The sequence below is a fragment of the Eptesicus fuscus genome, chromosome 14 (genome assembly GCF_027574615.1).
Source record: "Eptesicus fuscus isolate TK198812 chromosome 14, DD_ASM_mEF_20220401, whole genome shotgun sequence".
NCBI lineage: Eukaryota > Metazoa > Chordata > Mammalia > Chiroptera > Vespertilionidae > Eptesicus > Eptesicus fuscus.
In genome coordinates this window covers 42474401-42488420 of record NC_072486.1, presented here as the reverse complement: position 1 = coordinate 42488420, position 14020 = coordinate 42474401, and the positions used below count along the sequence as shown (strand labels likewise).

The 14020-nt window shown below is 43.8% G+C and overlaps 1 protein-coding gene across 1 annotated transcript in view; it reads right to left on the bottom strand.

Annotated features, from left to right (window-relative positions):
* Positions 1-13484, bottom strand: part of SLC26A4 (solute carrier family 26 member 4) — a 44460-nt gene extending 30976 nt beyond the window's left edge. The window contains exons 1-6 of the mRNA XM_008150073.3: positions 13449-13484; positions 12484-12650; positions 10768-10907; positions 6410-6520; positions 4142-4326; positions 3358-3522 (exon numbers count right to left, since the gene is read on the bottom strand). Coding sequence (XP_008148295.1) covers positions 3358-3522; positions 4142-4326; positions 6410-6520; positions 10768-10907; positions 12484-12647 — 765 coding nt within the window. The 5' untranslated portion in view covers positions 12648-12650; positions 13449-13484. The remainder of the gene's footprint in view (positions 1-3357; positions 3523-4141; positions 4327-6409; positions 6521-10767; positions 10908-12483; positions 12651-13448) is intronic.
* Positions 13485-14020: the final 536 nt, after the last annotated feature.

Here is a 14020-nt window from a genome sequence, read left to right as displayed (position 1 = left end):
AAAATACTTTCTAAAATATGTTTAAATATGGATACACATATAATTCCATATCCTACCTAGTATTCTAAATAATTCAAATAATGAAAATGAGCTTTTCAGTAATGGATAATATTTTACCACATTTTCTACAATGCTTGGAGAATTTTAGGACCATTTCATTTAGATAAGTTCTTACCTAGCATTACCTGGGTGTATGAAGTAATAAAAAAATTATACCTAATATTACATATGAGGAAATTTTTTTAGTTAACTTTTGGAGCCAAATTTATTTCTATAAATATCACAGACCTTTCATAATCACCCCTTGCCATCAGGAATTTCTTGCTATCAGAACTTGTGTATATATATCAACCTTTAAAGTGTTACCTTCTTTTTATTATAATGTCTTAAATTTTACATACTTAAATAGATTCAAAGTAATGAATCTGATCAAGCTTAGGGGTGGCTTTCAAAACTCTCCAAAACCGGTTTGGCTCAGTAGATAGAGCGTCGGCCTGCGGACTGAAGGGTCCCGGGTTTGGTTCCGGTCAAGGGCATGTACCTTGGTTGCGGGCACATCCCCGGTGGGGGGGGTGCAGGAGGCAGCTGGTCGATGTTTCTCTCTCATCGATGTTTCTAGCTTTCTGTCCCTCTCCCTTCCTCTCTGTAAAAAAATCAATAAAATCTATTTAAAAAAAAAAAACAACAAATCAAAACTCTCACCATCTAGGCAAAGTTTATCAATGTGTTCTTCCTCCTTGTTAGGAGGAAAACGGGGCGGGTAGCAGCAATTTAGTAAGCGTAAAGACAGTCTTCCTTTGTCGATTAAGACAAACCATTCAAAGTGGATGGTAGGAAAACACAGTCTCTCTTAAATAGACTGATTTACTCAGATAATTGAGTAGCTACGTGGTAGCATGAAGAGTATTACTGATTCTGAATAGTTTTTCTGCATCCGATACCCTATTCTGAATACTCTTTTCAGCATCTTGGCATTTGTGAATTAATGTTTATATATATTGTTTTCTTTCCCAATATTTCATCCTCCATTTTTTTTGTATTCATTATTTCCTGGTATGTGGGTTTGTGTTTTTTGTGTTTTGTTTTTGTTTTGGTGTGTGTGTGTGTGTGTGTGTGTGTGTCAATCCAAAATACAACCTTATAACAAAAGGACTGTTAACTACATTCTAAGGAAAGCATCTTCAACAATCTTAGTCTTTCTTGGAGGATTCTACTACCACTCTGCATTTGTGGAAGGATTCTTTCATGAATGATTGTAATTGGTAATGTCATAAGCAAAAGTCTCTGTTCACGTTCTGAGAGGCTCATTCAACCCTTATGCAATCATTTCCCGACATACTCATGCTTTCTTATCAAAAGAGGAAGCTTATATTCACCATCACACAGGAATGTTTGAAATATCTTCATCCAATTTGGCTGACCTGGGAGGGACTCTTGCAAAATTCTATGACAGGTTGTAACCTGAGACTTCAAAAATAGTGTTCAAAAGGACATGTCAAATAATGATTGTGGTTGGTTTGAAAACTCTTTTGGCCTTGTTCTAGTGCTTCCTGATTACTTTTGTCCCTGTTGATAGTGGGATCCTTGGCATCAAGCTTCATCTTAAACATAGTCCTAGGAGACCAGAAGAACCATTTCAGTTCCCTGTCTACAGAGGTCCAGCATGGCCAGGGTTAACCACTGGCCTAGGCCTCCTGTGATCTGTGTGGATACAGACCTAGCAATGTTCACACAAGGCAGTGAGTACACTCAGTAAGGGGTATCTGGGTGGATTCAGTGGGTTTGCATAGGGAATGAACAATGCCTGGCATATGGTAGGTAGTCAATAAATACTTACTGATTGAATTAATGACAAAGAAAGAATAAGTGAATGGTTGATGGAGAAAATGTGATAGCAAGAAATAGCAGGCTGTCTCAGGGACTGCAAAAGTGAGAGAGCCTGTCAGAAGGCTTCAAATCAAACCAAGGACTTGGTAGGAAAAAAAGCAACAATGACAAAAATAATCCTGAATCAAAAAACAGCCTGTGCTAAAGTGTTCTAATAGACTGAAAGCCTGGGGAGTGGACAGTAAGCTCAATGAGGTCTGTTCATCATGATAACGAAAATAATATTACTATGAGTTTTTACTATGTGCCAGATATTGTGCTAAGTGCTATACACAATTTTTCTTTTTTAATCCTCACAACTCTAGTAAGTACTATTATTATTCCCATTTTACAATAGAGGACACTGAGGCTTAGAGAAATATAACATGCCCAAACTTACATGAATAACAGGTGGTAGAACCAAGACTACAACCCTGGCTTATTGAAGTTCAACATCCATGATCTTAACTACTGTTATACTCCCTCCTCTATCACTGCTTAGCATAGTAACTGACCATAATAGGCACTGAATAATATTTGTTTAATGGATGGAGTAATGTGGGATGATGGCACTGTTGTGAAATTGAGCAAATTCCTGACCACCTCACTAGTTTTTAGATATATATGCATGGCCTTACATTGTTTTAGAAGCTAATACATGGATCGCTAAAGGACTCCATTCTTAATGTTGACATGTTATTTTTGCATATCATTCCCTCCAAGCCAGAGTGACATCATGTTACTATTATCATCACTTTCAAGCATCAAAAACATGCCTTGCATAGAACATATATTTAGATACAAGAACTTTTCAATCTAATTAGTGTGCTCTACATCCTTCTTTTGCATCTCTTTTGCATGTTGAATCATCTCTGAATCTAATGTTCCTCTTCATCTATAATTGCTCAGACATTTACATTATACATTTCATGGACTCTCAGAGTTAAAAAGGGCTTTAAAGATGCATGTCTAATTGTTTCATTTTACAAATAAAAAATAAAAGAGCCTTGAGATGTGAAATAATAATTTCAAAGTACTTTTATCGAGTACTTGTTCTGTGCCGGCCTCTGGGCCAAAATGCTCCTCATCTGTTTATTTAACTTAGTTGGTAGGTACTATCAGCCATTATCCTACATTATGTACCAGAGGTCACTTAGCTTGTCAGAGGCAAAGATGAGACTGGAACTCAAGTCTGTTGCCCCCCCCCCCCCCCCGCCCCGAGCAGTCCTAGCTTCACTATACCACTTCGTTTTCATCAGTATTTTTAAGTGCAGTGACACTTCTGAAACCATTTTGACCAACTGAGAATAATGATTTGCAAAATCTGCCTTTTTTGATGTTATTCATGATTTTATTGCTTTTTTCAGACAAGAATGCTTTCAGTGACTCCCAAAGTATGGCATGGAGGGACACAGGCTCTACAGACTCACGTTAAAGAGGAAAAGAACACATTCTCAGTGAGCCATCCCTGGAGTAAGAAGAAACACTTACATAGATAATGGAGAGAACTCCATTATAGTTCTTGGTTGAAACGTTGAGAATGATCTTTAGCTGCGAGACCAACACTTGGAAGGCAGCAGCTGTTGTGAATCCGCCAATCAAAGGATCAGCCAAGTACCTCACTATGAATCCAATCTGCAAACCCCCAAACACCAACTAGAATAAGAAAAGGAAGGACGAATTAAGTGTTTGCCTGGGAGAAGAACCTGCTCGCTTGAACTATTAACACATTAAACTTAACACCAATTTTAACTCTGGTAACCTTCCTGTAACAAAAATATTTGTAGGAAACAAATCTGAATTTCTTAATGCTCCACCTCTGCCCTCCATCACTCTAAAATGTGAAAAAAGTGGGCAATATTAACCTTGAGGTATTTCTAGATACGTACTAAGAAGAGCAAAAAATATGCACCTATTCCTGTGATCTTTTGCAAAGATAACAAGAAATGAGTTATTCTGACTACTGGACTGAAAATTAAAAGCATTGTTTAGAATGAACACCACTATGTTATATTATCTGCACCATTAGGAATGCCTTCCTTCTATTGATATAACTGGTCTCCTCCCCTTTTTATAAATACCCATTGCTTTTATCTCCTAATTGGAACATTAATTGGGCTTCTGCCTGAATCAATGCGTTTGGAATAGCTATTCTTATTGATCTCCATAAATGATTGTTGCCTCTCACTTTGAAGGGCCTTTTATTTTTAGGTCAACAGTTAGTTACTTCAAATAAAAATCATACCAATCTATATTTTACTTGTAAGTCCATTACCTGTATGATTCCAACCAAAAGAGTAAGGGTGCTCGCAATCAATATTCTTGCTGCATCTCTAGCCCCGTTGTCTATCATGGTAGCATTTGATATAGTTCCATTACTGCTGGGTATGAGAAATTTTTCGTCCGGGGCCAGGCTCAGAACAACAGATCCCACCATTAAACTGACCACTGGGAAAGGTCCTGGGAGAGAAAGTCTCTATCAATTAAAAATTATTAATCACAAGTGTTTTAGGTTCAACATGTCATGCCTACATAGGATTAGAAAGATGTGTGAGATAATTAGCTGTGATTGGGAAAATCTATATTGTTTGTTCATAAAAGAAGCTAAAAAAGCAAATGTTTTAAGGCATTCAGGATCCAGAAATGAGTAAGAGAGAGACATGTAGGTAGATAATTACAATACAGCATTCAGGATGCTTTCTACATATACAGAAAGGGTGTCTAACCAGTGGTTGGCAAACTCATTAGTCAACAGAGCCAAATATCAACAGTACAATGATTGAAATTTCTTTTGAGAGCCCAATTTTGTAAACTTAAACTTCTTCTAATGCCACTTCTTCAAAATAGACTCTCCCAGGCTGTGGTATTTTGTGGAAGAGCCACACTCAAGGGGCCAAAGAGCCGCATGTGGCTCGTGAGCCACAGTTTGCCGACCATGGTTCTAACCTATCTTTGTGTGATCTCCATTGGTGGTGGCGGGGGTCGGAGGGGGGAGAGTTGTCAGGTAGAGTTTCCTGGCAGAGGTGGCATACAAGCTGAGTCTTTACTTGTTCCATCTTACTTTTATTCCTAGAGCATTCAGTGTTCTACTCTGTGGAGCTGAGTGCCTTGATCAATACCACAGGGTTCAAGTTAGAATAAAGACACAGTACAGGAAATGTATAGTTTCTCTTTTTCTCTTTTCAAGACAAATTATTTTTTTTCATATATCAAATGCCAGTCTGTAAGAGTCTATGTTTAAAAAGTACTCCTTTTCTTCCAGCAGCTTCTCCACTTACTGCTGATAGGTTTGTCCATGATGATGATGATGACCCTACCCTTTCCTCGTGGAAGGCTTTAACAACTGGGAGGGCTCAGTACCAAAATCCAGTAACCTGGAATGTCTACATGGGTAGAATACCAGAGAGAAAAAAATCAGCTTCTATGTTTCTTACCTCATCAAGCATTTGGTATTGATCAATTCTCCCAGGTGAGGAAGTTCTTTCAATCAATAAAACCTCTTCCTGACCTCCTTCCAGGGACAAAGAAATATGCCAGATACGGGGGGGACATATAACTAAGGACAAGGATATGGGTTGGGGATATAGTGGACAGCTGTCTTTGTTTCAAGAGGATTGCCCAGGTATACATGTCTAGTCAGCGAATGGATGGATGAGCAAAATTACCTCAAGTGTAAACATCAAAGTAGCAGAGTAACATTAAAACATTTACTTAATAGAACATTCTAGCAAAAGAAAATTCAAATTTTAGATACTGCAGGAAATAAACCTATTTTAAACCTATTTAAGAAGGAAAGCCAAGCTTAGTTTCTAAATTGTTTTGGCACGATTCTGCCAGTCTTCCAATCTTACTGACTTAAAAATAAGTATGCTCTTTAATGAAATAATGAATATGTATTTGATGAACATAATTTAGTAAATGCTAAGCCAGTCTGGTAAAACAGTAAGTTCAAAGACCTCTTGAAGATTTTTATGGTCATTTTTTTGTCATGGAAGAGAACGCTTTTGAAATATGGAGTCAAATCCTATATAATAAAAGGCTAATATGCAAATTGTCCCCTCGGGAGTTTGACCAACCAGGAGTTCAACTGCTCACTATGACGTATGCTGACCACCAGGGGGCGGCATGGAATGAAGGAAGGCCCTGGCTGGCAGCTGGAAGGCTATGATTGGCCCTGATCACTGGCCAGACCTAGGGACTCTACCCATGCATGAATTTCATGCACCGGGCCTCTAGTTTATTATAATAATAATAAAAAAAAAAACACACACTAAACCATGCCAAAAATATGAAGGTAGGCTGTAATTTTAACAATTTTTTCAATTTCTCCGCTTCATGAAAAAAGAGTTAACTATAAAGCAAACTGAAGGCAAAGTATTTTGAAAGCTTAGAACCATTTGCATCTCTGAATAGAAAAAGCAGGCAGAGCACTAAAGCCCTATTTCTTTGGAAAACATTAACAAAGATATGGAAGCAAAATACACACAATATGGCCCAAACATATTAAACAGGAATACAAATTGTAGTATATGCTTATAATTACCAACTGAGATGTGTCTTGATGTCCCGAAAATAAAGTACGTCAGGATAGGGAAAAAAGCAGAGTAGAGACCATATCCAACAGGAACCGCAGCTAGTAAAGCATACGCCATGCCTGAAAGTATATCCAAAGGGATTGAATTCACAAACAAAAGTGACGGTATATTTCTACTGTACAAAGAAAGGCCTTTTCATAGAGATTCCCCAATTTGCAGTGTCCTGAGCATTCCCTTATTGTGCCTGGAGTCCGTAGCTAGGCTAGTTTGCAGAACATGATTCAAATCTGCTGGGATAATGATTGCATCTACACAAATCAACGGCTCTAAAGAACTGACTCAACAGATCAGTAATTGGATCACTCACTGCTCACAGGAGTGGAAAAAGGAATCAAGTCAGTTGTTGATGAAAAAGTTCCTCAATTCAGTCCAAGTATACTACCAGTTGTGCATTTAGGCAGTTTCACCTGAACTCAGTGTTTCTCTGTGTTCTGAGGGACACAGTCATTGTTGCTCTGCCCTATCTTGTTGGGGAACAGAAATTAGATTCAAACAAAGAAAAAAAAATGACAATTGTACAAAGAGGCAGGCAAGACAACGCCCCTGGGCTCGCCTCAGACATCAACTTCTCCACTACACTAACCCAAGCAGTTGTGGGTGCATGAATGTCATCTGGTCTGAAGAAATCTCAACCTATCCATGTACATGAGGGGTGGAAGGTGAGAATGATGTGCTCTTTTCCTTGGTTAAATATTTCTTACATAGTCAGCACATTTTAGTCCATATTACCATCCCATATTTCATTCACTTAAAGTGAGAAAAAAAAATAAAGCCCTTTATAAGAGTAAGAAAAGCCGAAACCAGCTTGGCTCAGTGATAGAGTGTTGGCCTGCAGACTGAAAGGTCCCAGGTTCGATTCTGGTCAAGGGCATATACCTTGGTTGCGGGCACATCCCCAGTAGCAGGTGTGCAGGAGGCAGCTGATCGATGTTTCTAACTCTCTATCCCTCTCCCTTCCTCTCTGTAAAAAATCAATAAAATATATTTTTAAAAAATAAAAAAATAAAATATGTATAAAAAAGAGTAAGAAAAAAAAGTGTGGCTACAACCTAAATATTCTGGCCCATAGGTGCCTCAAAATTATTTTTTGAATGAGTGCCTCAAAATAAGGAAGTAGTTAACTAAATTATACTTTATAAACTATTATTCAATGAAATAAAATTGATGTGATGTATAGAAATACATTTACATGGACATATGTAAAGTACAAAAAAAGAGAAAAAGTAGAATTCAAGGTAGTACGTATATATGCTCCCACTTTTGTAAAAATAAGCATGCACATTGTATGCATAAAAATAATATGGCCCAAGCCAGGTGGCTAAGTCCTTCTTAAACTTCCATTTCCCAAAACTTGGCTCTGCTGTTCTTACAGGCCTGAAAAGGGGAACTCTTTCAGTTTTCATATAGTGTCCTACTTAGGCACAACTGCTACCTAAATATACCCTATTCATCCTATATAATAAAAACCTAATATGCTAAGTGTCCAGTCGTCCTGTGACCAGTCGACTGTTCAAGCAATCAAAGTGTAATATGCTAATGATACCCTAAGGCTGCTCAACCGCTCGCTATGATGTGCACTGACCACCAGGGGGAAGATGCTCCGTATGTTAGCTTGCTGCTGGGGTCCAGCCGATCAGGACTGAGCAAGATGGGCCAGACATGCCCTGGAGGCCTCCTGAGGTCCCTCCCGAGCCCCAATCATGCACCGGTGGGGTCCCTTGGCCTGGCCTGTGCCCCTTTGCAATCAGGGACCCCTCGGGGGATGTCGGAGAGCCAGTTTCGGCCCGATCCCACAAGGTTCGGCTGGCAAGCTCTGCTGCAGCGGTGGCTCAAGCCTCTCCCAATCAGGACTGATTAGGCACGAGACTGCAGTAAGCAGTGGGGCCAGGAGGAGTGGGAGTGGCAGGTAGGAGCTGCAGGAGGCATTGTACTGCGAGTTTCGGCCCGATCCCCGAAGGCCAACCCAAGGGACCCCACCCGTGCACGAATTCATGCACCGGGCCTCTAGTCTTTATTATAAAAGGATTTGGTAATCCCAACTCGGGTGGTTCAGTGGTTGAGCATCCACTCATGCACCAAGAGGTTGCCGGTTCAATTCTTGATCAGGGTACATGCTTCCTGTCCCCCAGGAGTCAAAGGATGTGGCCATGTCACACCTATGAGAGTCCACTGTGCACACAAGAACTTGTCTTCATTTAACTTAGGAAATGCACAGCCCCATCCCAGCTTCCCATCCACCTCTGTGATTTAAAATATGGTTGACCAGGCCTGACCGGGCAGCTCAGCTGGTTAGAACATTATCCTGATAAGCCAAGATTCCACGTTTGATCCCCAGGCAAGGCACAAACAAGAATCAGCCAATGCCCTAGCTAGTTTGGCTCAGTGGATAGAGCATCAGCCTGCGGACTGAAGGGTCCCAGGTTCCATTCCGGTCAAGGGCACATGCCTGGATTGTGGGCTCAACTCCCAGTAAGGGGCGTGCAGGAAGTAGCCGATCAATGATTCTCTCTCATCATTGATGTTTCTATCTCGCTCTCCCTCTCCCTTCCTCTCTGAAATCAATAAAAAATATATTTTTTAAAAAAATAATTAACCAATGCCCTTGCCAGTGTGGCTCAATGGTTGTGCATTACCCCCAACACTGGTCAGGGCACATGCCTGGGTTGTGGGCTCGATCCCTGGTAAGGAATGAGCAGGAGGAAGCCCATCGATGTTCTGCTCCCACATAGATGTTTCTCTTTCTCTCTCCTTCTCTCCCTCCCTCCCTCTCTAAAAATCAGCTTTAAAAAATCAACCAATGAATGCATAAATAAGTGGAACAACAAATTGATGTTTCTCTCTCCCTCTTCTTCAAATTAATAAAAAGCCAAAACCAAAAAACCATGGTTGACCAGACTGATACTCCACACTGGGACCACAAAACATACTCCTTCTCTGTGGGAATCTACCTGTCCTGCTCTGAGTAATCTTAAGAGCTCCACAAGCAAATTTTGGCTCATGAATTGCTCAACAACTATTTCTAATTTCTGAAACAGTCTATTACCAAGCCATCTTTCGACATTCTTCCCCACCCCACCCCACTTCACTCATGCAGCTAACTCAGACTTAACCTTTAGGGAAATTCAGCTCCGACAATTCAACCTACAGGCTGGGTTGAGTGCACCTGTGTGCACTCCCTTAGCAGGCAATGTTACTTATCCTGGTACCACAGCCTTTACACCTAATTGTTATCTATTTTTCCACTGAACTGTGAGCTCCTTGTAAGCAAGTAGTGTATTTTATTCATGCCGGCATACCTAGTACCTGGCACATAGTAGATGCTCCATAAAATTATAATAAATAAATGAGATTTCTGTTTTCATGATCCAGGGGCTTTGTAGAATTGGGGGGAGGGCAGAAGCAAGATTGGGGTTGGGGGGCAGAGGAGAATGTTATTCACCAACTAGGCAATGGATTTGCAAGATGCTCATGGAAATGTTATATAAAGCCAGTTTAAAAAAAAAAAAAGTAATAACCACTTATGCTGGGACATTTTGCCAGAGATTAAAATAAGGGGATGGATTAAAAAGGAGGGGGAGGGGAACAGAAAAAACACTTATGTGTAGTTCAGGCTAAAATACTTCCTCCACTTTCCTTTAAGCCAGTTTCAAAGGGCAGGTCAAGACCATGTGTGAGATGTAAAGCAACTTTATGGGCTGTAATTATCATTTAAAAAATATATGTAAGCATAATAAAACAAGACAATAGAAAATATCAGCGTGCATCACTTGCAGTGAGGTAAATATTATTTAACAAAATGAGCTATATGTGCACAGATTGTGATGTAATACATATTTCTTACTGTGAATTATGGTCAATAAAAGTTGGGAAGCCACTGCTTAGGTAACAGGGCTGTAGTTGGGCCATGCAGGGTGGGGAACATCCTGAGAAATCATTTGGTCTGGCCCTGCCACGGCATGAGGGGTGAGTTCATGAACTGTTTGACCAAATATAGCAGGCTAATTTTTAAGATGATAATTTTGTATGGCCCGGGAATGATGTTATAAATATCCAAATGGCCCTTGGCAGAAAAAAGGTTCCCCACCCCTGAGAGAAACAGCACGGTTTCCCAGAAAGAGAACTCTAAGGAAGAGGAAGAGGAGGAAGAAGGATGCAACTTTCCCCACTAAGAGGCTCTAGAGAGGAAAGATGACGCCTTCAAAGGTGAGAAGCTCTTGGTACAGCCCCATGGGAGCCTGGGGGAAGTTATGAACTGCTTCTGGAGGCTGATTCACTACCACCTGGGGCCAATCCACCAACACCTTACCTTGCAGCGTACCCACTAGCCCAGTGCTAACTCCCGAAATGATGTCACTGAGCAGCCATTCCTTGACTCGGTATTTGGGGAGCCAGTCCAAGACGGGCAAGAGAGTCTTCAGCACACCAACAGCTCTTTTTCTTGAACAGCTGTCAAAAAGCAAGAAACCTGGGTTTCCAATCCAATCTCAGCCGCAAGCAATCACAAAGTTCTGAACTGAACCCTTCATGTTTTCTAACGTTTACAACTATTTAGAAAGAGGATGAGAATTGCAAATATCAACACTGAAGTACTGACCATGCTTTTGCCAAGAACTCTATCTACCCTTTTAAACGCACCGTGGTAGGAAACACAGGATTAAGTGTCCCCCACCCCCACCTTGTTAATCCTCTGAGCAAATAGCCCTACACAAGAACCCATTTTCTGGTCCAGCCATACATTGATCAATGGGGAGTCTCTAAGTGGAGATTAATTTTCAGACTTCTATCCCCAGGCGCCTTCTTCTACTTCTCTTTTTCTTTTAAGAAAAATAAACATGCTCTGTATATTTTGGCAATACAGGCTTGGAACCAGTTTTGCAAAACTCTTAGCATGATAAATGCACACCTTGCTGTACCTTGCTATTTAGTATTTTTTTAAACTCAACAACCAATAGATAAAAGAAAAACAATATTAACAGTAAGTGAACATTCTTTGACTCCTGATAATGGAATTGTGATTACATATATTTTTTAAGTACTTACATGTACTGGATATATATTTTTAAGACTCCCTAGAGACATATTATATATATGGCAAAAGTACACACACACACACACACACACACACACACACACACACACACACAGGAGACTGGGGCAAAAGGAGGTTTACAGTTGTGAGTATGAGAAACACAAAGTTCATTCTTGTATTATTATCCATTAATTATTGTATTACTTTCCATACAAACAACTGTAAACCTACTTTTGCCCAAACATATATATGGAGAGAGAGAGAGAGAGAGAGAGAAACAGGGTTGGGGCAGGGGGGCAAGTGGGTGGCAATAGATGAAAGAAGATTAACTTTGAGTAGATCATCATTGAAGCTGGGTGATGGGTAAAAACATGGAGACGAGGTTCATTATACTACTATTTACTTTTGTATGTATTTTAAATGTTCTATTTTTTTAAAAAGTGTTTTTAAAGAGAAAACCCGGCAGCAATCGCCGGTTCTCTCATTCTGTGTTTGTGATGTCTAATAACAGGCGGCGGGTTTGGGTGTGGAGACGGAGGGAGGCTGCCCCCGGGGTCCCCTGCCTGATGTGAAGGCCGCGCGCGGAGCCCCGCGCTCTCCCGCGTCTGGCTGTCCCTCCCCGTCTCTGGGTGGCATCCTGCCTGAAGCAGCTTGGGCTTTCTAGGACTCCTCCTGGTCAGGTGATGACTTTACCCATCATCTCTTTTTCATCGAGCCCCGTTCTCCCCCGCTCTCCCCAGCCTGGCCATCTCCAGAAAGCAGCCGGGACCCGCTAGATCCCCAAGGAGCGCTCCAGGGGTCCCCCAAAGAGAACGAGAGACAGGACTCCCGGGACACCCTCTCCCCGAAGACAAGTTCTGAGACCGGAGTCAACTTCGAAAGGAGAACGACGGAGCCTTCCTCCCACCGGGAAGGACGCACCGCGGACCGCAGAGCCCGAGGCGGGCTTCGGGTGGCGGGAGCCCGGGCGTCCCGCCGCGCCCGCCGGCTGACCTGCAGCTCTGGGCCAGTCGCTCCCGCAGCGTCCTGCGCTCCTGCAGGCGCCGCTCGCACCGCTGCTGGAAGGCGAGCTCGCTGTACACCGGCCTGGACACCACGTAGCTGCCGCTGTACTCGGGGAGCGGCGGCGGCTCCGACCTGCGGCCGGGCGCTTCCATGACCTTCGAGGAAGAGGAGGAGAAGGAGGAGGAGGACGGGGAAGGAGGCGATGGAGCCGGGAAGGAGAAGAAACGGTGAAGAGGACGGGCCAGGGAGAGGCGACCTGCGGTCAGCCGCCTCCGGGCCCCGCCTGTGGCAGCGGGTCCTGGAGAGCCTGGACCGCCGGGGCGCGCAGCCACCCTGGGCGCTCAGCGCCCGGCGCCCGGGGCGCACCGCCACCTGCAGGGGGCCACGCGCAGACCTCCGTTTCCGTAGCCTGCACCTGTTTCCCGGGGCGCCCCGACTCTGAAAGGAGTGAGCCCCGCGTTGGGAGCTTCGGGGAGTTGGAGTTGGCAGCCAGGGCACTGTCCGCGTTCTGAAATCTCCCCAAACGCGGGCTGGAACCCGGGCCAGGGCAAGGCTGGAACGGGACCTCGGGAGCGTCCCTCCCGCCTCGCCCCCCCCCCCGCACCTGAGCTGGGGCACAGCCTCAGGCGCGCGCCAGAGAGAAGCACAGCCCCGCGCCAGTCGTGGGACCCTCCGGCCACGCGCCCGGGCCCGCGGCTGTGCGCGCTGCAGGCAGACGCCAGGTGCAGGTCGCCGCTCCCCTGGGGACAGAGCTTCGGGCGGGTGGGGCAGATCTCTTCTCCGGCCTGTTTCCCAGCTTCCTTCTCACTCTCAGCTTCCCAGCAAGAAAGCTGTCCTGCCCCTGCCCGCCCGCTCCAGGCCCCCACACGGGTCCCGTCTCCAACCAGCGACGGCTTCCCAGGAGTCAAGCCCGGGCTGGGTGGCGAGGGCCACACCTGCAGCGGCGATCTCACCTGTTGCGGCTCCGCTCGTGCCCCGCCCGGAATGCCCCGGGCACGGCCGTTTCGCTGCCTTTATAGAGCTCGCAGAAGGCAGGGACACGTTTTATTTATGGAGCAATAGAGACACCTAAGTCGAAGAGAGGGACACACAGGCATCTGTCTTTCCCCATCTGTCCTGCCGGGAAACAAATCCTACCCCTCCCGCATTCTTTCTCTGTCCAGAGTCTTCCCGGCCGACACTCGCGGGGCCACCCGGATGCTCACTAAAGGAGACTGGGGAGCCAGGGGCCAGGCAGCCCCGGGTACTTGTGGCAGAGCGGGGCCCCACGTAGATGCCCGCGATCGCTGGCCTTGCCCGGGTTGTGCGAATCTGGAACTCCACAGTCTGACGCACAGCTCTCACGCTAGGTGGGGAGGACGGAAGGGGCAGTGGCTGGGTTTGTATTTCTAGAAATACAGGCTTTGGATTTCTAGAAAGTCTTTCTTTAGAAGTACCCAGTGAGTGGTGGCTATAGAGAATTTATAATTTATTCATAAATTTAAGATACATAGTTTGCTCGCGCTCTCTCTCTCTCTCTCTCTCT